At 40.3% G+C, this 23,234-nt stretch overlaps 1 protein-coding gene across 1 annotated transcript; it reads right to left on the minus strand.

Annotated features, from left to right (window-relative positions):
• Window positions 1–1,517: 1,517 nt before the first annotated feature.
• LOC133742640 (succinate dehydrogenase assembly factor 1, mitochondrial-like) lies at window positions 1,518–5,074 on the minus strand. Its single transcript, XM_062170326.1, has 6 exons — window positions 4,850–5,074; window positions 4,119–4,444; window positions 2,157–2,447; window positions 2,008–2,051; window positions 1,758–1,896; window positions 1,518–1,654 (listed from the first exon to the last, which is right to left on the minus strand). The coding sequence occupies exons 2-3, from the start codon at window positions 4,377–4,379 to the stop codon at window positions 2,412–2,414; spliced, it is 297 nt and encodes a 98-aa protein (XP_062026310.1). The 5' UTR covers window positions 4,380–4,444; window positions 4,850–5,074; the 3' UTR covers window positions 1,518–1,654; window positions 1,758–1,896; window positions 2,008–2,051; window positions 2,157–2,411.
• Between the last annotated feature and the right edge of the window lie 18,160 nt (window positions 5,075–23,234).

Genomic DNA, 23,234 nt, shown 5'->3' on the forward strand with positions numbered 1-23,234 from the left:
CAGCAATCCTCAGCTCAAAGTGTGGGTTAAACAAGTCAGAGATGTAGCTCATGAAATGGAAGATGCCCTTGATAAATTCAGGCTTTTCCATTCACACGATCACGGTCATGGATTCCGAGCTTCCCTTCATAAGCTTTCTTGTATCATCAAGAAATGGAAAGCTAAGCATCAAATTTCTGCTGATATTCAAAGAATAAACTCAAAAGTCAAAAACCTCTACGAGGGACATGAGAGATACAAACTTGTTGACCAAGCTGGCTCCAGCTCTGCTCGTCTGGTTCAGCACCACAAGTTAGATCAAGGGGATTCCCTTTTACTGGAAGAGGCTGATCTTGTGGCCATTGGTGAGCGCAAAAAGCAACTGATTGAGTTGCTTATGAAGGAAGACACTGGACGCCAGGTGGTTCCAGTAGTTGGGATGGGTGGACTGGGGAAAACTACCTTGGTAAAGCAAGTCTACGAGGATCCAAAAGTTCAGAAACATTTCAAGGTACATGCTTGGATCACTGTTTCTCAATCATTCAAGACAAGTCAGCTCCTAAGACACATGATCAATAATATCTTCAAAGTTATCCAGAAACCGGTTCCTGAAGATGAAGAAGTTGAAACCATGGATAACAATCAGCTAAGAGAGAGAATCAAAAAATTGCTGCAGAATAGTAGGTACCTGATTGTTCTTGATGGTATATGGCACATACCGGACTGGGATGCCATCAATCATGTGATGCCGAACAACAATCGTGGTAGTCGAGTAATGCTCAGTACTCGCTATGTTAATGTAGCCTCTGCCTCTTGCTTGGGGAACCATGACATGCTCTACCATTTAGAGCCCTTATCTCCAGAGGATTCTTGGACTCTTTTCTCTAAGAAGACATTTCATGGAGAGTCATGCCCACCAAATTTGGAGGAAATTTGTCGATCCATCCTGATGAAATGCAGGGGACTGCCCCTTGCAATTGTGGCCATCAGCGCTGTACTAGCTTTAAAAGACAAGAGAAATGTGGATGAATGGGCTGCTATTTCTGGAAGCATTGGAGCTGAAATTGATGGAAATGATCAACTTTACAACCTGAAAAAATTTCTGTATCTCAGTTACAGTGATTTACCATACCATCTGAAATCTTGTTTCTTATATCTGAGCATCTTTCCTGATCTCTACAAAATTGAGCATATGAGATTAATTCGGTTATGGTTAGCTGAAGGATTTGTTATTGGAAAAGAGGGAAGGACACCAGAAGAAGTTGCAGAGAGTTACCTTCGAGAGTTATTGGACAGAAGTTTGATTCAAGCAGCAGAAACATCAACTGATGGGAGAGTTAAATCATATCGCATCCATGATCTTTTACGGGAGATTGTCATTTTGAAGTCTAAAGAGCAAAACTTTGCAGCAATAGAAAAAGATCAAGGTACAATGTGGCCTGATGAGAAAGTTCGAAGACTATCAATAGTCAACACGCTGCAGAATATACATCAAAAGAGGACACCATCCCGACTTCGTTCTTTGCTCGTTTTTGGGGTAGAAGATTCACTTACTGATTTTCCCATACCAAAATTGTTTCCTACTGGTCTTCAGTTGCTTACTGTATTAGACTTAGAAGGTGCACATCTGGAAATGTTTCCAATTGAGGTTGTCAAGCTTCTTCTTCTCAAGTACCTGAGCTTGAGGCATACAAAGGTAAAACAAATTCCAAGCTCCATCAAGAAGCTACAATACCTAGAGACCTTGGACCTTAAACATTCGCATGTTGTTGAATTACCTGCTGAGATTTTGAATCTCAAGCGACTTCGTCATCTCCTGGTTTATCGTTATGAAGTTGAGTCATATGCCCGATTTAATGCCAGAAAAGGAGTTAAGATTCCAGCAGGGATAAGTAGCTTGCAATCGCTCCAAAAGCTCTGCTTTATAGAGGCAAATCAATACAGTGGGGCTTTAATGGCAGAGCTTGGGAGAATGAACCAACTAAGGAGGTTAGGCATTTATAAGTTGAGAGAAGAAGATGGAGCCACCTTATGCTCATCCGTCCAAAATATGACCAGCCTTCGCTCGTTGTCTGTATTTTCAGCAGAGAAAGAGAAGATAATTGATCTTAGCCACATTTCTCGTGCTCCTCCATTTCTTCAGCGACTATACTTGGCAGGGCGTTTAGAAAACTTACCCCACTGGATTTCTTCTCTTCAAAACCTGGTCAGACTGTTTCTAAAATGGAGTCGGCTGAAGGAGGATCCTCTAGTACATCTTCGGGGTTTGCCAAACCTGGTACATCTTGAACTTTTACAAGTTTATGATGGAGAAAGCTTGCACTTTGAGGCAGGAGGGTTTCCAAGTCTGAAGTTATTAGGTATTGATAAATTGGATGAACTACAATTGGTAACCATAGAGGAGGGAGCAATGCCTTGTCTAGAAAAGCTAATTATCCAGCGCTGCAAATGCTTGAAGAAGGTCCCATCTGGCATTGAACATTTAACCAATTTAAAGCTGCTTGAGTTTTTTGATATGCCAGATGAATTAATCATGCCACTACATCCAGATGGTGGAGAAGATCACTGGAAAGTCGCTCATGTTCCAGCAGTTTATTATTCCTATTGGAGAGGTGGGGGTTGGGACGTCTATTCACTATTCAATGATGTAAAGAGTTTTAATTCGGGTACTTCTGCCGTGAGGAGGCTCGAACCTAATATTCTAGGGAAGGTGTAGTTCTGGATTCTGCTTATAAACTGAAGAGAATCTTTTCCTGCAACTGGCGAACTGCTAATGACTGAACTTCTACCACTGCAAGGATATGAGTTTCTTTATATTTTTTTATTTTTTTATTCTTCCATTCTTTTATGCCTAGGAAATAATTGTGCAGTATTCAGGACATGGTTTTTACCTGTTGACTAAAGTTGTTGGTAGATGCATTTTCAATTTACATGTACTATTTTTAAGTTGTAACTATTGTACGGATCAAGTTTTCTTCTTCTCTTCAGAGCTTTTGGGTAACATTGTTTTTGGAGGTTGTACGACATGAGATCTTTCTGAAGGGAATCTTATTCATAGAGTGTCTTCACCTCATTATCTCCTCATCTAGTGGATATTTTATTAAGTTGTTAAGAAAATGGTGAAATTCTAAGGAGGGTGTATTATCCTACCCTGCTCCCGACAATATTTCTAGAATTTGATATACCAAAAAGTTTCTCAACTCCAATGAAATTACCGAGTAACAGAAGACACTTCATTTAGAACAGGTTCCTGATACATGGGTTCCAGAGGTTGAGAACCCTAAATTGGGCAAGCAATATCAAATCCTCATACATGGGTTCCTGATGTTTGTGTTTAAGTGTTGATATACATATCAATGACACATCCGCAGTACACTAAAAAAACAGAGAAAATGGTCTCTGACACAGGTTTCAGCGTTGAAAGTTTCATAATCATATTACAAGTAGGCTCCCTATATATATACTCTGTGAGAAACAGAAGGAAACTGAAATAAAAACACTAGAGTTCCCATTGCTAGAGTTGTTGTCAAGGTTTCTTACTGTGATTAAGCAAATAGACAATCACAATGATTTCAATACTAGCCGGATGACTATCATAATCAATGATTAGAAGATCATTATCCCAAGTTCCCAATTTTTTAAAGTTTTTGTTTACATGCAACTTTCTGTTAGGCTTATCAGAATTTAGTAATGTCCTGATTGTCCTCATCTATCTACACAACACAAGTAGTTATTGTTTACCATTCACATCAAATTACATGTAGTATTCAGGCTTTCCGTATCAGCTTGTATTAAATCACTGCTTAGGCTTTCTTATTGTCTAACAACAATTAGAAATACAAAAAAAAAAAAAAAAAAAAAACAATGAAAAAAAGAAACAGGTGTTGGAGTATCAATAAAGTCACTCTAAGATATTATTATGATAACAAAGGTAATCAATACACATTGCCTCAGATGACTACGGTCATCAATACTGCACAGTTTAGAATTTCTCGATAGTGATTCAGATCAAGTATTGTTTTTTTCCTTCACTACTCTTTTTAAAAGATGGATGAAATTAAATCTAGCTCAACAAGAAGATACAAATATATAAATCACTTACTTCAATGAGTAGGATGTTTTGTTTGAGGGAAACTCACATTCAGAGCTGATAATCCAACAGTATCAGGGCTCTTGAGCTGATCAAGCTGTTTCCTTCCACGGCGAACCAAGTACTCAATGTAAAGAAAATTCTTGCGGTCTACATTGTTGGCATTGTGGCGGAACTCATTCGACACAAGTGACTCAATCTTGTGTCGATCTTCAGCAGATTTTAAACGAGCTGCCCGCAAGAACCCTCTGTATAGACTAAGTACTTGTCTCTGCATTCCAGAAAGCCTTGGCCCACTGGAGGCTCCCATTTCACCGTCTTCTTATGTTCCGCACCGGATACAATTCTGTAGACAATCTTTTATATCTTTGGTATCTGCAGCAAATGCAACACAAATTAGTACCTTTCTTAGACTATAAGCTAAGTAAATCATGGAATCGAATTACTGAGACCCAAACCCAATAAATACAAAATTAAGATAGAATGCAAAATTGGGTAAACATAGCAGTAATATCATCTTTTGAATCATGCATTCCCACAGAGGACATTCCTCATACACATGGTGGGCATTACAGAAAATGTGGGTGTTAGCGATTCCGAGTCAAGAATCTGGATTCCAGATACGTTTTGTGGAAAGTGATAACCCAACAAAATTGATATGTAGATGCAATGAGGAAACGAAACGGATCATTTGGAATTGCAATTGAAGAATTCCAGGCAACATTTACATTGAAAAGTATGAATAAAGTGGAGCAACCAAACAGAGAAGAAGAAATTAACCTTGTGTAATCAGAAGAACTGAAGATGGGCTCCAATTAAGTCAGATTTGAATCGATTGGGAAAGCAGCTGCACCAGTTTTGAAACGATTGGCCGTAAAATCCATCTCTCTACTCTATGTTATAACTAATTTTTAATTTCTGAATTAAAATATCTGTGTGGTATTCGGCACTACTATGTGTTCATGGTCTTGATCACTAGGGACGCCAAGTCGCCCATGTGTTCATGTAGTGGGAACAAAAATAAGAAAAATTGGATTAATCACCCGACAAGATTTTACGGACCAAATCAGATTGTCAAGAACTACAGACACGTGTTAATTCGGGACGAATAAATAATTTTGTGTTACCTAATGAAGTTGGTCTAGTGGAAGCATGTTAGGCTCAAGCTTTTAAATTTCTCTGAAACTGCCGAAATTTCCGTAATTTTGAAGTACCGAAACGAAATTCATATGCTATATTATTTCCGTCATGAGTTTCCCAAAATTTTCCGTACATTTCCGTGAAATTCTTAATTTCTGAAATACATACACACAAAATATATTTAAAAATTCGCACCGAAATTTTATCCGAAATTTCTCTGAAACTTCTGTGAAATTTGTACGTCACCGACAATGATTTTTGGGTCTTTCTAAATGTACCCAGCAAATATCTAAGTATATCCAGCAAATTTATAAAATCTCTACCTACACCCAACAAGTATTCCTATAATACCCTTTTCTTTAATTAAACCCAGCAAGAGTGCAAAACTCATATACCCAGCAAAATCCATACACTTAGTAAACTCCCTCGTTCTTTTGAGATGAAGAATAACAAACTATTCTTGTGAAATCTGCTTGCAATTGTTGTATGATTTTGTATGAGTTCAACTGAGATGTCTTAATTTGATTCCTATGGCACTCACATCTTTCTTATTACGAAAAAAAAAAAAAAAAATTGTAGCCACTGAGAAATAATGAAATACATACCCAGAGTTCACCCGTCAGTTATCTTCTTCTTCTTCTCAAAATTGCAGCTATACATCTCTCCTATAAAACAGTTAAACCCGGCTTCTTCTTTAGAGTAAGTTTGATAATACTTGCTCGGGCATGATCGATTGGTTAGTTCTCATTGTTGAAAGTAATCTTTTGCCTTTGGTTAATCTTAATATTGATGAACATATGTTTTTATCAAATCCTATATTCTTCCATCCGGTTGAGAAATTAGGTTCTGCTAACAATAAGGCTTATGATGAAGGTGTCCTGTAGATGTCAAAAACTCAAACTCTAAATGTCTATGTAACGCCCCAAGCTGCACCTCACCAGCTTAAGCACGTCACAGTGCCGCGAGTCTCTAAAACATAAACCGAACGCTCGATTTACATCCTAGAGAACCGCTAGGCATTTTGCTTGAAAACTTTTTGTAAAAACACAGCGGAAGCTACAAATATTTTGAGGTGAAAATCCTTGAGTTGCTAAAATGAATTCTCACACACGAGGTACGAACTTCAAGGAAATGAGAACTCAACCAAAACTGACACAAGGCTAACTATCAACAGGTCTCGGAAAACGAAGTTCGAGAAATAGAATTTAGAACAAGGTCTAAACGACAGAATTTACCGAACTTGTTCCGCACACCCAGCTCCGTCCGCTATTGTCCCGTCACCAGTGCACAGTACCTGCATCCATACTGTTGTAGGGGTGAGCTTTCGTCCTCGCTGCTCAATAGGAACTCTAACTCGACTAGGTTTGAAACCGATAAATAGATTTTGGAGCTCCAGTATGAAAACATACTTAAACCAATTATTTAAAAGAACGACAAACTTTAATGTTTTTCAACTTGAAAACCGATGCATGATGCTTAAATAAATACGGCGCCAAAACCAAGTATTACCTGATGGCCGGTCCCATAGACCCACTACACGACCTTACCTCAAATTAATTTATCACCAGGTAAGCGTAGCGAGAGCGTCCACTACCTAGCTACACACACGTACCGGGCCCGTTATTACGATCGGAATACCCGGACGACCGGCGTAACTAACCCTCCGGAGGTTAAGGGGATCGAACCCAAGGAAGTCAGAGCCACCTTTCGCTCTCAAGCCATCACACATTTTCTCACGGATTGGTTAGTATGCATTGCATTTTACATAACCAACCCATACCACTTATCATGCATCACATTAATAAAATATAAAAGAAAATCACCAACCGAGGAGAGTCCTGAATCCCTACCTGGATTCCGATGCTTTCTCTCACGTACTCCGAGAGTCGCGAACCTTCTGTTCCTCGGGTAACTGGAGTCCTAGATTCCGACATTTCAACCGTTAATTATCTATTGAACAATTATATGAAATCTCGACGATTAATATATCGTCCAAACCAACTTTTCCTGGTTTGACCAGGAGTTGACCAAGGGTTTGACCGACCTTTCCTGGTTTGACCAGGATTGACAAACTTTGACCATTGTTTGACCAATCGTTATTGGTTCGATAATTAACTTAAATTATCGAACATTCACTTGTATTGACCATATATATTGAGTGCACCAAATTTACTAAGGACACCCAATATGTTATTTTTCTTTCTTTACACTACCATTTCACACAAGGTGTGCCCAAATTACTAAGGGCACCCAACATAATTCCAATTCTCTTTCTAATTCAAATCAACATAATCATTTCAATGCTAACTGCAATGGGAAACCTTGCAAAACGTCAACCATCTAAATTCACCATTCCACACATCAATTCAAATCAAGTCAAACAACATAGCCAACACAACATGATCTTCCAAACTCAACTAAACCCAGCCGGCAACAGTAACCATAATACCAAGGCAGAATTAATTCAAGAGTTCTTCAGAACACAACTTCGAATTCATCACAGAAGCAACCATTCAATTCAAGATTTGAAATTATACCTTCGGAAATCGATTCCAACCAAATTAACTCACTGCCGAAACCCAACTGATGATGAACTAATGCTTCTGATGCAATCGACCCAGCAAGCTTCCCAATTTCACTTCAATAGACGCAATCAAGACGGAAACCGAGCCCAGAAGTGTCGGAGAAGTCGCCGGCGCTCAAGAACACGGCAAAGCCGTAGCTACCCAGAAACGAAAGCAGCAAAACTCCATCAATTTCAAAGAATAATTGATCCAACGTGTAGAGAAAGGCGAGAGGAGAAGTTTCTGTACCGAATGCGGCCCAGAGGGTGGCCGAAGACGCCGGAAAATCCAGAAATCGCCGGTAAAGCTTCGAGCTTCTGAGCTTCGAATCTCTCTCCAGGGTCTGTGCATGGACGAACCAAGAGCACGAGGATGTAGACGACGAAGAGGTGAAGAATATGGTGGTCGGCCGTCGTCGATCGGTGGCCGGACGAAGTGGCGCCGGTCGGATCCTACTGTGGGTTTCTGGGTTTCGTCGGGTTAGAGAGAACTCTGGTTCTCTTCCCCTCTCTCGATCCTTCTGGATCTCCCAACAGAACACTTTAGATATATAGACTGATCCCATTTAAGGATGGACGGCTAGGATCAAGCGGTGGAAGCGGTGGATGGTCCAGATCAAACCTCCTAATTTCTATTTCTTTAAGCAATTTCCTTAATCCCAAAACTTCCAAAATACTTAAAAAATTAGCTCGGGTATCCGGAAAATTCTCCGAAAATTTTCACGAACTCGTCGTGACGTGTACTTCATTATCCAACTTCTAAATTGAGGATTTCACTTCACGAAACTTTCTGAAAATATTCTCGCGTACTTTAACTTTTATCGAAATCGATAAGTAAACTATCGAACTATTGCACTTAAGCTCGATAAATTTTTCCGGGGCTCACAGTTCCACCCCCCTTAAATAAATTTCGTCCTCGAAATTTCAGGATTGGTCAAACGGTCAATCATACTTTACTTTTCATGTCGGACTCCAGTACCCATAACATTTCCAATTCCTAATTCCTTGTGGTACACTCGACTATTTCTAGTCATACATATCGACACCGGAGCTAACATTTCTCTTTACCAAGTGTTCCTCATTTATTACCAACAGGATACACTTTGCTCCGTTAGTTTTTACTTTTCTGTAACCACAAGACCTTTCTTATAACAACCAGAATGAGGAATTTAATGGTTTATCACTCTCCTCCAAACACTGCCATACCTGGCATTTCCATAGACAATCTATGTCTATACCAAATAAAACTGGGTAACTACCAACCCTATTACCATTACTCAATACTGCCACAGCTGGCAACTCGTAGATGATTCACGTCTCCAACCAATCCCCGCTCACAACAAGCACACCGTGATCCGGGAATTTGAATTTAACCAGAGACATACGTAACTACCCGTAGGTATAATTATGTTCCACTCGTGGAACTCTCATTAACTAGGAACAACAAGTAAACGTTGTCGTCGCTAACATGAAATTCGCAATTCATAGTGGAGGATATCATTGTTCTCAGAAGGACAATACCCGCGAACTTGGCTGAGCACCCGTCCTTCTAGTCAAGCTATACGAGAAAAGCACGACAGAACCTAACAGCCGATTTCTAGAAGTTATTCCACGAATTGCCACGCGACAACACATTACCAATTTCTCCTCGCTACAAGCTCACTACGTAGTCGTTTATGACTACTACTTTAGCTAATGCATGCATTCCTCGAACTCGAAGGCGAAGTACCTCCTATAACTGTGTGAACAATATATCCCGTGTTAACAACATCGAATCATGTTGTCCTTCCCGCGACAGCCACGTGTCAACGGATTTCTTGGAACACTAACTCAGTTGAACTGACGTTCCACCTTGATAATAAGCTCCAGCAGGGGTTTCCGTCACGATTCGACGAAATTCGAGGATCACCGTTTTAGGTTTACCTCACAGAGACTGAAGCCCACACGCTTCCATGTATAGATCAGCGTCGATCTTGAAAGCTTCGTAAAAATTCGAGGAACTTATGTTTAAGCAATTACGAACAACATTCATAACGTACCTGTCGTCAAACATTTTTCCAGGTTGCACGCTGTTCGGACCAAAACAAGCCATGTCGCTGAAGCTGTCAGTTGCTTTTCCAGCGATGACAAGGCAACTTCCCACCTTTCATTCTGCGCTAAACTTTTCCTTGAATTTTGGTTGCTAGAAGTCCCGTAGTGTAGAGAATATCTTCCCTTACTACAATTTACGTTGAACTTGACTTTGAAGAACAAGCAACCAAAGTAACAACAAAACTTCTTTGGAAATTTCCCAAGGAAAGGGAATTAAGCTCTAGGGAACGTCAAATGATTTTTCAACACTCGATGTAAACTCTCGGAAAAAGGAAGAGAAAAGAATTGAAAATTTTGCCCAAACAATTTGCAGCAAAAGTTTTCAAATCTTCTTCCTTGCAAGGCAGATTTGGAAAAATTTCCACGACTTCAATTTCAGCCAAAACGAGGTAAAACTTTTCAGATCAGTACCCAAAAGGCTGAACACTGTTGGGTTAAAATTTTAAAAATTTCAGAATTCTGGAAGTCATTCAAAGCTGATCCCAAAGTCGCTGCCACAAAGAAGCAGCAGAACCTTGCGAAGGAAATTTCCAGTTTGGAAACTGATTTGAAGGGTTAAAAAGTTGTCACCTTTGGGTGAAATTTGTTGGAACAGTTTCCTTGATTCAAAACAATTTTTTGTAAACAATTTCCAAATCACTGCAACCAGGATACATTTGTACCTGGAAAGCTTTCTCAAAACACAAGAACTTTTAAACCTTGGAAACAATTCAAGTAGGGAAAATTTCAAGGTTTAAATAACATGATTGTTAATAACGGCTAGCAAAATAAGATTGCACAAAGGTGTAACCATCACCAACCAACAAAGGAAGTAAAGTCAACGTAACTATTAGTAAGGAAGAAACACTTGTAGCCCTCAAAAGATCCTTACCGGTAACGCGCATCATTGGAAGCGGTTAGGATCCGAAGACGTGCTAGCTCTCCCTTGTAGGATGCTTTGCTCTTTGGTTCCTTATCGACTTCCTGACGAGTGACGAAGCCTCAAATAGACACAACACACAAACATTCCATCGCAAAGATAAAAGAGTGCGAATTATTTAGGTTACAATCCCATAATCCTACAGGGTAACACAAAGACAGAACGAAAATCGTTCGATACGAGCTCTCACGATTAAAGTGAGTTAGACTTCCTTTCTCTCCAGCGAGTCAAAGGGCGCTAATCGAGTTGTGTCCAAACCGGAACTATATTTCGAAGTCTGCACTCCTCGAAATATATACCCTTCATTAAATCACATGCGAGCAATTACTCCTTAAACGCGTCGGGAATCAGTAGGCGATGAGCTTTGTAATGTTCAATTGTGTCAACGATACCTATCACCCTTTCGACCGCTTCAGCTATATCTGATAGTGAAGTATACTGACGATCATCATTATAATAGTGAAGCATATGCTCCCGAATCTTGGAGTTGAAACCAAGAATGTAACTCCTTGTGACCGCTTGTCTTGATCTCGTACGACCAGCCTTCCTCTTCTCCTGAAGGCCGCGAGTGAATAAACAGGTATACTGACCCACAGTCCAGTCCTCCTGCAGTAAGTCGGCTGCAAAAGGCTCTGCTGGAGGCTGCACTTGTCCCCAAGGTGGCCAATCTGAAGGTGCCTGAAAATTAACCGAGGGACCACTAGCTGTAGATCCAGTTTCTGGACCCGTCAATGAACTCACTTCTTCTGGATCTTCATCATTATTCACTTCCTCTACTTCCCATGGCTCTTCTTCATCAGACGACATTGTCAAACTGAAATGAAAAACAACTTTCAATACCACAATTTCATTCAACAAAATCGGACTTGTAGTCCCATGCTGCAATCATTGCAATCCGAAACCAACAATTCCACAACTCAATTAAACAACCAACCACATTTCACATTTCAACAATTTCCAACATCAATCACCTTCCCATATACTCAAGTTTGTCGTTCACATACCTTGCTCCTTTTATTTTACCTCATACTGAGCTCTCAACTTTGCCGCGGTCTGTGCACTGTGGAGGAGCTTTGGGTGGCAATACTCGTTCAAATTCAAAGAACAAATAATAGCATACACAATAATTGGGCTTGATCAAATTTAGAAAACAGAAGCAAACACTGGCAACATTTCAATGAACAGGATTCACTTAATAACACAACAAATGGGTACACACGGTTTGAGAGTGAATCCATCAATCAATTCAGCACAATGTATAAACACAGAACAGTTGGACTTGAAAGAATTTAGGACAATTCACCACAATTGAGTCTGTGGAAGCAACCAAATAAACTAGACTCGACAAAATACCCAAAGAAGAAATAATTACCAAGCCCAACATTTATAGTAATGAGCACAATTTAACGAACCGGATTCATTGAACAAAACGATGGCAAACAACCGAATCAGTAAATGAATTCCACAATATAACAACATGCAAAAGGAATAGAAAACCGAGCAAACACAAGTTCAATTTCAAGGACAAGTCGGAACATAAGTCAAAGGGATCCAAAGGGGAAAACAAACAATAGTTCCGACTCACAACAAGCTGAAGTTTCGGAGAATACCGCTAGAGTTATTTATTTGTCGCAAGTTGTATTCAGTAATTTAACAACTTTCAACCTCGGTATACATTAGGGGGATCCGGTGGCCAGTCGGGCCCTAAATCGAGTGAAGAGTTGTAATTATATGAATACACACTAGCAACAATCATTTCTCACTACGAAGGAGTGAACCGAAATTTCATGGTAAAGAAATTCCTAAAATCTCCCACGTAACCGGAAATCAAGACTCTAGACAACTTCGAAAAACTGTTTAAATTAGTACAAGGTTTTGTTCCAAAACCTCAAATGTAAAAACCCACATTAAAGTTAAGCAACGATTTTTCCGCTAAAACTTCCCTTTTCCGGCACAAAGCACATGTCCGACAAAACACATTTCAAAGTCGGTACGGGTTTAAACACGTAAATAGTAAACACCGAAATCCAAAACTTTTGAATAGTAACGGGAAGTCAGACCTGTTCAAACGTTAGGTAGAAATTCTAACAACTTTTCAAGTCAAAGGTTCCGACTTCCGAAATACGTTCTTGAACAACCATTTCCCAAGTCAACTTTTTACTAGGACTTGGAAATTTTCACAAGCCAATAGAAACTTTTTCCGGTATCAGAGGTTTTTAAATCGTTGAAATCGAAGACTCGGAAGCATTGCTCTGATACCACTTTCTGTAACGCCCCAAGCTGCACCTCACCAGCTTAAGCACGTCACAGTGCCGCGAGTCTCTAAAACATAAACCGAACGCTCGATTTACATCCTAGAGAACCGCTAGGCATTTTGCTTGAAAACTTTTTGTAAAAACACAGCGGAAGCTACAAATATTTTGAGGTGAAAATCCTTGAGTTGCTAAAATGAATTCTCACACACGAGGTACGAACTTCAAGGAAATGAGAACTCAACCAAAACTGACACAAGGCTAACTATCAACAGGTCTCGGAAAACGAAGTTCGAGAAATAGAATTTAGAACAAGGTCTAAACGACAGAATTTACCGAACTTGTTCCGCACACCCAGCTCCGTCCGCTATTGTCCCGTCACCAGTGCACAGTACCTGCATCCATACTGTTGTAGGGGTGAGCTTTCGTCCTCGCTGCTCAATAGGAACTCTAACTCGACTAGGTTTGAAACCGATAAATAGATTTTGGAGCTCCAGTATGAAAACATACTTAAACCAATTATTTAAAAGAACGACAAACTTTAATGTTTTTCAACTTGAAAACCGATGCATGATGCTTAAATAAATACGGCGCCAAAACCAAGTATTACCTGATGGCCGGTCCCATAGACCCACTACACGACCTTACCTCAAATTAATTTATCACCAGGTAAGCGTAGCGAGAGCGTCCACTACCTAGCTACACACACGTACCGGGCCCGTTATTACGATCGGAATACCCGGACGACCGGCGTAACTAACCCTCCGGAGGTTAAGGGGATCGAACCCAAGGAAGTCAGAGCCACCTTTCGCTCTCAAGCCATCACACATTTTCTCACGGATTGGTTAGTATGCATTGCATTTTACATAACCAACCCATACCACTTATCATGCATCACATTAATAAAATATAAAAGAAAATCACCAACCGAGGAGAGTCCTGAATCCCTACCTGGATTCCGATGCTTTCTCTCACGTACTCCGAGAGTCGCGAACCTTCTGTTCCTCGGGTAACTGGAGTCCTAGATTCCGACATTTCAACCGTTAATTATCTATTGAACAATTATATGAAATCTCGACGATTAATATATCGTCCAAACCAACTTTTCCTGGTTTGACCAGGAGTTGACCAAGGGTTTGACCGACCTTTCCTGGTTTGACCAGGATTGACAAACTTTGACCATTGTTTGACCAATCGTTATTGGTTCGATAATTAACTTAAATTATCGAACATTCACTTGTATTGACCATATATATTGAGTGCACCAAATTTACTAAGGACACCCAATATGTTATTTTTCTTTCTTTACACTACCATTTCACACAAGGTGTGCCCAAATTACTAAGGGCACCCAACATAATTCCAATTCTCTTTCTAATTCAAATCAACATAATCATTTCAATGCTAACTGCAATGGGAAACCTTGCAAAACGTCAACCATCTAAATTCACCATTCCACACATCAATTCAAATCAAGTCAAACAACATAGCCAACACAACATGATCTTCCAAACTCAACTAAACCCAGCCGGCAACAGTAACCATAATACCAAGGCAGAATTAATTCAAGAGTTCTTCAGAACACAACTTCGAATTCATCACAGAAGCAACCATTCAATTCAAGATTTGAAATTATACCTTCGGAAATCGATTCCAACCAAATTAACTCACTGCCGAAACCCAACTGATGATGAACTAATGCTTCTGATGCAATCGACCCAGCAAGCTTCCCAATTTCACTTCAATAGACGCAATCAAGACGGAAACCGAGCCCAGAAGTGTCGGAGAAGTCGCCGGCGCTCAAGAACACGGCAAAGCCGTAGCTACCCAGAAACGAAAGCAGCAAAACTCCATCAATTTCAAAGAATAATTGATCCAACGTGTAGAGAAAGGCGAGAGGAGAAGTTTCTGTACCGAATGCGGCCCAGAGGGTGGCCGAAGACGCCGGAAAATCCAGAAATCGCCGGTAAAGCTTCGAGCTTCTGAGCTTCGAATCTCTCTCCAGGGTCTGTGCATGGACGAACCAAGAGCACGAGGATGTAGACGACGAAGAGGTGAAGAATATGGTGGTCGGCCGTCGTCGATCGGTGGCCGGACGAAGTGGCGCCGGTCGGATCCTACTGTGGGTTTCTGGGTTTCGTCGGGTTAGAGAGAACTCTGGTTCTCTTCCCCTCTCTCGATCCTTCTGGATCTCCCAACAGAACACTTTAGATATATAGACTGATCCCATTTAAGGATGGACGGCTAGGATCAAGCGGTGGAAGCGGTGGATGGTCCAGATCAAACCTCCTAATTTCTATTTCTTTAAGCAATTTCCTTAATCCCAAAACTTCCAAAATACTTAAAAAATTAGCTCGGGTATCCGGAAAATTCTCCGAAAATTTTCACGAACTCGTCGTGACGTGTACTTCATTATCCAACTTCTAAATTGAGGATTTCACTTCACGAAACTTTCTGAAAATATTCTCGCGTACTTTAACTTTTATCGAAATCGATAAGTAAACTATCGAACTATTGCACTTAAGCTCGATAAATTTTTCCGGGGCTCACAGTTCCACCCCCCTTAAATAAATTTCGTCCTCGAAATTTCAGGATTGGTCAAACGGTCAATCATACTTTACTTTTCATGTCGGACTCCAGTACCCATAACATTTCCAATTCCTAATTCCTTGTGGTACACTCGACTATTTCTAGTCATACATATCGACACCGGAGCTAACATTTCTCTTTACCAAGTGTTCCTCATTTATTACCAACAGGATACACTTTGCTCCGTTAGTTTTTACTTTTCTGTAACCACAAGACCTTTCTTATAACAACCAGAATGAGGAATTTAATGGTTTATCACTCTCCTCCAAACACTGCCATACCTGGCATTTCCATAGACAATCTATGTCTATACCAAATAAAACTGGGTAACTACCAACCCTATTACCATTACTCAATACTGCCACAGCTGGCAACTCGTAGATGATTCACGTCTCCAACCAATCCCCGCTCACAACAAGCACACCGTGATCCGGGAATTTGAATTTAACCAGAGACATACGTAACTACCCGTAGGTATAATTATGTTCCACTCGTGGAACTCTCATTAACTAGGAACAACAAGTAAACGTTGTCGTCGCTAACATGAAATTCGCAATTCATAGTGGAGGATATCATTGTTCTCAGAAGGACAATACCCGCGAACTTGGCTGAGCACCCGTCCTTCTAGTCAAGCTATACGAGAAAAGCACGACAGAACCTAACAGCCGATTTCTAGAAGTTATTCCACGAATTGCCACGCGACAACACATTACCAATTTCTCCTCGCTACAAGCTCACTACGTAGTCGTTTATGACTACTACTTTAGCTAATGCATGCATTCCTCGAACTCGAAGGCGAAGTACCTCCTATAACTGTGTGAACAATATATCCCGTGTTAACAACATCGAATCATGTTGTCCTTCCCGCGACAGCCACGTGTCAACGGATTTCTTGGAACACTAACTCAGTTGAACTGACGTTCCACCTTGATAATAAGCTCCAGCAGGGGTTTCCGTCACGATTCGACGAAATTCGAGGATCACCGTTTTAGGTTTACCTCACAGAGACTGAAGCCCACACGCTTCCATGTATAGATCAGCGTCGATCTTGAAAGCTTCGTAAAAATTCGAGGAACTTATGTTTAAGCAATTACGAACAACATTCATAACGTACCTGTCGTCAAACATTTTTCCAGGTTGCACGCTGTTCGGACCAAAACAAGCCATGTCGCTGAAGCTGTCAGTTGCTTTTCCAGCGATGACAAGGCAACTTCCCACCTTTCATTCTGCGCTAAACTTTTCCTTGAATTTTGGTTGCTAGAAGTCCCGTAGTGTAGAGAATATCTTCCCTTACTACAATTTACGTTGAACTTGACTTTGAAGAACAAGCAACCAAAGTAACAACAAAACTTCTTTGGAAATTTCCCAAGGAAAGGGAATTAAGCTCTAGGGAACGTCAAATGATTTTTCAACACTCGATGTAAACTCTCGGAAAAAGGAAGAGAAAAGAATTGAAAATTTTGCCCAAACAATTTGCAGCAAAAGTTTTCAAATCTTCTTCCTTGCAAGGCAGATTTGGAAAAATTTCCACGACTTCAATTTCAGCCAAAACGAGGTAAAACTTTTCAGATCAGTACCCAAAAGGCTGAACACTGTTGGGTTAAAATTTTAAAAATTTCAGAATTCTGGAAGTCATTCAAAGCTGATCCCAAAGTCGCTGCCACAAAGAAGCAGCAGAACCTTGCGAAGGAAATTTCCAGTTTGGAAACTGATTTGAAGGGTTAAAAAGTTGTCACCTTTGGGTGAAATTTGTTGGAACAGTTTCCTTGATTCAAAACAATTTTTTGTAAACAATTTCCAAATCACTGCAACCAGGATACATTTGTACCTGGAAAGCTTTCTCAAAACACAAGAACTTTTAAACCTTGGAAACAATTCAAGTAGGGAAAATTTCAAGGTTTAAATAACATGATTGTTAATAACGGCTAGCAAAATAAGATTGCACAAAGGTGTAACCATCACCAACCAACAAAGGAAGTAAAGTCAACGTAACTATTAGTAAGGAAGAAACACTTGTAGCCCTCAAAAGATCCTTACCGGTAACGCGCATCATTGGAAGCGGTTAGGATCCGAAGACGTGCTAGCTCTCCCTTGTAGGATGCTTTGCTCTTTGGTTCCTTATCGACTTCCTGACGAGTGACGAAGCCTCAAATAGACACAACACACAAACATTCCATCGCAAAGATAAAAGAGTGCGAATTATTTAGGTTACAATCCCATAATCCTACAGGGTAACACAAAGACAGAACGAAAATCGTTCGATACGAGCTCTCACGATTAAAGTGAGTTAGACTTCCTTTCTCTCCAGCGAGTCAAAGGGCGCTAATCGAGTTGTGTCCAAACCGGAACTATATTTCGAAGTCTGCACTCCTCGAAATATATACCCTTCATTAAATCACATGCGAACAATTACTCCTTAAACGCGTCGGGAATCAGTAGGCGATGAGCTTTGTAATGTTCAATTGTGTCAACGATACCTATCACCCTTTCGACCGCTTCAGCTATATCTGATAGTGAAGTATACTGACGATCATCATTATAATAGTGAAGCATATGTTCCCGAATCTTGGAGTTGAAACCAAGAATGTAACTCCTTGTGACCGCTTGTCTTGATCTCGTACGACCAGCCTTCCTCTTCTCCTGAAGGCCGCGAGTGAATAAACAGGTATACTGACCCACAGTCCAGTCCTCCTGCAGTAAGTCGGCTGCAAAAGGCTCTGCTGGAGGCTGCACTTGTCCCCAAGGTGGCCAATCTGAAGGTGCCTGAAAATTAACCGAGGGACCACTAGCTGTAGATCCAGTTTCTGGACCCGTCAATGAACTCACTTCTTCTGGATCTTCATCATTATTCACTTCCTCTACTTCCCATGGCTCTTCTTCATCAGACGACATTGTCAAACTGAAATGAAAAACAACTTTCAATACCACAATTTCATTCAACAAAATCGGACTTGTAGTCCCATGCTGCAATCATTGCAATCCGAAACCAACAATTCCACAACTCAATTAAACAACCAACCACATTTCACATTTCAACAATTTCCAACATCAATCACCTTCCCATATACTCAAGTTTGTCGTTCACATACCTTGCTCCTTTTATTTTACCTCATACTGAGCTCTCAACTTTGCCGCGGTCTGTGCACTGTGGAGGAGCTTTGGGTGGCAATACTCGTTCAAATTCAAAGAACAAATAATAGCATACACAATAATTGGGCTTGATCAAATTTAGAAAACAGAAGCAAACACTGGCAACATTTCAATGAACAGGATTCACTTAATAACACAACAAATGGGTACACACGGTTTGAGAGTGAATCCATCAATCAATTCAGCACAATGTATAAACACAGAACAGTTGGACTTGAAAGAATTTAGGACAATTCACCACAATTGAGTCTGTGGAAGCAACCAAATAAACTAGACTCGACAAAATACCCAAAGAAGAAATAATTACCAAGCCCAACATTTATAGTAATGAGCACAATTTAACGAACCGGATTCATTGAACAAAACGATGGCAAACAACCGAATCAGTAAATGAATTCCACAATATAACAACATGCAAAAGGAATAGAAAACCGAGCAAACACAAGTTCAATTTCAAGGACAAGTCGGAACATAAGTCAAAGGGATCCAAAGGGGAAAACAAACAATAGTTCCGACTCACAACAAGCTGAAGTTTCGGAGAATACCGCTAGAGTTATTTATTTGTCGCAAGTTGTATTCAGTAATTTAACAACTTTCAACCTCGGTATACATTAGGGGGATCCGGTGGCCAGTCGGGCCCTAAATCGAGTGAAGAGTTGTAATTATATGAATACACACTAGCAACAATCATTTCTCACTACGAAGGAGTGAACCGAAATTTCATGGTAAAGAAATTCCTAAAATCTCCCACGTAACCGGAAATCAAGACTCTAGACAACTTCGAAAAACTGTTTAAATTAGTACAAGGTTTTGTTCCAAAACCTCAAATGTAAAAACCCACATTAAAGTTAAGCAACGATTTTTCCGCTAAAACTTCCCTTTTCCGGCACAAAGCACATGTCCGACAAAACACATTTCAAAGTCGGTACGGGTTTAAACACGTAAATAGTAAACACCGAAATCCAAAACTTTTGAATAGTAACGGGAAGTCAGACCTGTTCAAACGTTAGGTAGAAATTCTAACAACTTTTCAAGTCAAAGGTTCCGACTTCCGAAATACGTTCTTGAACAACCATTTCCCAAGTCAACTTTTTACTAGGACTTGGAAATTTTCACAAGCCAATAGAAACTTTTTCCGGTATCAGAGGTTTTTAAATCGTTGAAATCGAAGACTCGGAAGCATTGCTCTGATACCACTTTCTGTAACGCCCCAAGCTGCACCTCACCAGCTTAAGCACGTCACAGTGCCGCGAGTCTCTAAAACATAAACCGAACGCTCGATTTACATCCTAGAGAACCGCTAGGCATTTTGCTTGAAAACTTTTTGTAAAAACACAGCGGAAGCTACAAATATTTTGAGGTGAAAATCCTTGAGTTGCTAAAATGAATTCTCACACACGAGGTACGAACTTCAAGGAAATGAGAACTCAACCAAAACTGACACAAGGCTAACTATCAACAGGTCTCGGAAAACGAAGTTCGAGAAATAGAATTTAGAACAAGGTCTAAACGACAGAATTTACCGAACTTGTTCCGCACACCCAGCTCCGTCCGCTATTGTCCCGTCACCAGTGCACAGTACCTGCATCCATACTGTTGTAGGGGTGAGCTTTCGTCCTCGCTGCTCAATAGGAACTCTAACTCGACTAGGTTTGAAACCGATAAATAGATTTTGGAGCTCCAGTATGAAAACATACTTAAACCAATTATTTAAAAGAACGACAAACTTTAATGTTTTTCAACTTGAAAACCGATGCATGATGCTTAAATAAATACGGCGCCAAAACCAAGTATTACCTGATGGCCGGTCCCATAGACCCACTACACGACCTTACCTCAAATTAATTTATCACCAGGTAAGCGTAGCGAGAGCGTCCACTACCTAGCTACACACACGTACCGGGCCCGTTATTACGATCGGAATACCCGGACGACCGGCGTAACTAACCCTCCGGAGGTTAAGGGGATCGAACCCAAGGAAGTCAGAGCCACCTTTCGCTCTCAAGCCATCACACATTTTCTCACGGATTGGTTAGTATGCATTGCATTTTACATAACCAACCCATACCACTTATCATGCATCACATTAATAAAATATAAAAGAAAATCACCAACCGAGGAGAGTCCTGAATCCCTACCTGGATTCCGATGCTTTCTCTCACGTACTCCGAGAGTCGCGAACCTTCTGTTCCTCGGGTAACTGGAGTCCTAGATTCCGACATTTCAACCGTTAATTATCTATTGAACAATTATATGAAATCTCGACGATTAATATATCGTCCAAACCAACTTTTCCTGGTTTGACCAGGAGTTGACCAAGGGTTTGACCGACCTTTCCTGGTTTGACCAGGATTGACAAACTTTGACCATTGTTTGACCAATCGTTATTGGTTCGATAATTAACTTAAATTATCGAACATTCACTTGTATTGACCATATATATTGAGTGCACCAAATTTACTAAGGACACCCAATATGTTATTTTTCTTTCTTTACACTACCATTTCACACAAGGTGTGCCCAAATTACTAAGGGCACCCAACATAATTCCAATTCTCTTTCTAATTCAAATCAACATAATCATTTCAATGCTAACTGCAATGGGAAACCTTGCAAAACGTCAACCATCTAAATTCACCATTCCACACATCAATTCAAATCAAGTCAAACAACATAGCCAACACAACATGATCTTCCAAACTCAACTAAACCCAGCCGGCAACAGTAACCATAATACCAAGGCAGAATTAATTCAAGAGTTCTTCAGAACACAACTTCGAATTCATCACAGAAGCAACCATTCAATTCAAGATTTGAAATTATACCTTCGGAAATCGATTCCAACCAAATTAACTCACTGCCGAAACCCAACTGATGATGAACTAATGCTTCTGATGCAATCGACCCAGCAAGCTTCCCAATTTCACTTCAATAGACGCAATCAAGACGGAAACCGAGCCCAGAAGTGTCGGAGAAGTCGCCGGCGCTCAAGAACACGGCAAAGCCGTAGCTACCCAGAAACGAAAGCAGCAAAACTCCATCAATTTCAAAGAATAATTGATCCAACGTGTAGAGAAAGGCGAGAGGAGAAGTTTCTGTACCGAATGCGGCCCAGAGGGTGGCCGAAGACGCCGGAAAATCCAGAAATCGCCGGTAAAGCTTCGAGCTTCTGAGCTTCGAATCTCTCTCCAGGGTCTGTGCATGGACGAACCAAGAGCACGAGGATGTAGACGACGAAGAGGTGAAGAATATGGTGGTCGGCCGTCGTCGATCGGTGGCCGGACGAAGTGGCGCCGGTCGGATCCTACTGTGGGTTTCTGGGTTTCGTCGGGTTAGAGAGAACTCTGGTTCTCTTCCCCTCTCTCGATCCTTCTGGATCTCCCAACAGAACACTTTAGATATATAGACTGATCCCATTTAAGGATGGACGGCTAGGATCAAGCGGTGGAAGCGGTGGATGGTCCAGATCAAACCTCCTAATTTCTATTTCTTTAAGCAATTTCCTTAATCCCAAAACTTCCAAAATACTTAAAAAATTAGCTCGGGTATCCGGAAAATTCTCCGAAAATTTTCACGAACTCGTCGTGACGTGTACTTCATTATCCAACTTCTAAATTGAGGATTTCACTTCACGAAACTTTCTGAAAATATTCTCGCGTACTTTAACTTTTATCGAAATCGATAAGTAAATTATCGAACTATTGCACTTAAGCTCGATAAATTTTTCCGGGGCTCACAGTCTAATATACAAAAGAAGAAAAACAAAGAGCACTATAGTAATTGCAAGGATATTGGAAGGAGAGATGGATGTCAAGGAAAAGATTAAGAAATGAGAAAGTAGTGATGTAAACATCAAGGCATGGAGCCCATCATCCCTGATGCACCATACAACTTCTGCTTGTGTTATGGGCATGTTTTCATTCTTTTGCTGGGTACATTATTCGATGAAGTTGAGGGTATTTTGGGGAATTAATTGGATTTTTTAAAAATAATTTATAAAAATTATTTGCTGGGTGTATTAAGAAATTTGCTGGGTACATTTAGAAACACTCTGATTTTTTTACTTCATACTTATGAAAATATGAAATTTTGATTTTTTTTTTTTCAATCAAGTTGAATACAATAAAAAACTTTTTTGCTTTTATCTACTACAAAGTTGAATGCTCCAACCACAACATGATTCCCTTTTTGCTTCGTCTCAAATATCATATGCTTGATACAATGAAACACTGTATTGGTTAATTCCACAATATCCGATATATGGATTGCATGTGGGAATAGATCAACACACATACAATACCCATGTGATGAAGTACCAAAATCATTTCCAAAATTCATGTAATTGGGAGCAGTATTGTATGATACCGAATGGAAGCAGTTCAACCAGCTAGATCGAACTACATCATAGTAGCTTTTATATTCCTTTTGTTGTACTTGTTCATTTTCATTCACGGGGTTTTG

The sequence above is a fragment of the Rosa rugosa genome, chromosome 4 (assembly GCF_958449725.1).
Source record: "Rosa rugosa chromosome 4, drRosRugo1.1, whole genome shotgun sequence".
NCBI lineage: Eukaryota > Viridiplantae > Streptophyta > Magnoliopsida > Rosales > Rosaceae > Rosa > Rosa rugosa.

Bases quoted from the DNA above. Each gene is read 5' to 3' on its own strand.
- LOC133742640 (XM_062170326.1), bottom strand. From the start codon at position 4,379: ATGGGAGCCTCCAGTGGGCCAAGGCTTTCTGGAATGCAGAGACAAGTA. The intron at 2,448-4,118 runs GTGAGTTTCCCT...GTTCAATGCCAG, and splicing joins TTGGATTATCAGCTCTGAAT to ATGGGACCTTCTTCAAGCAT.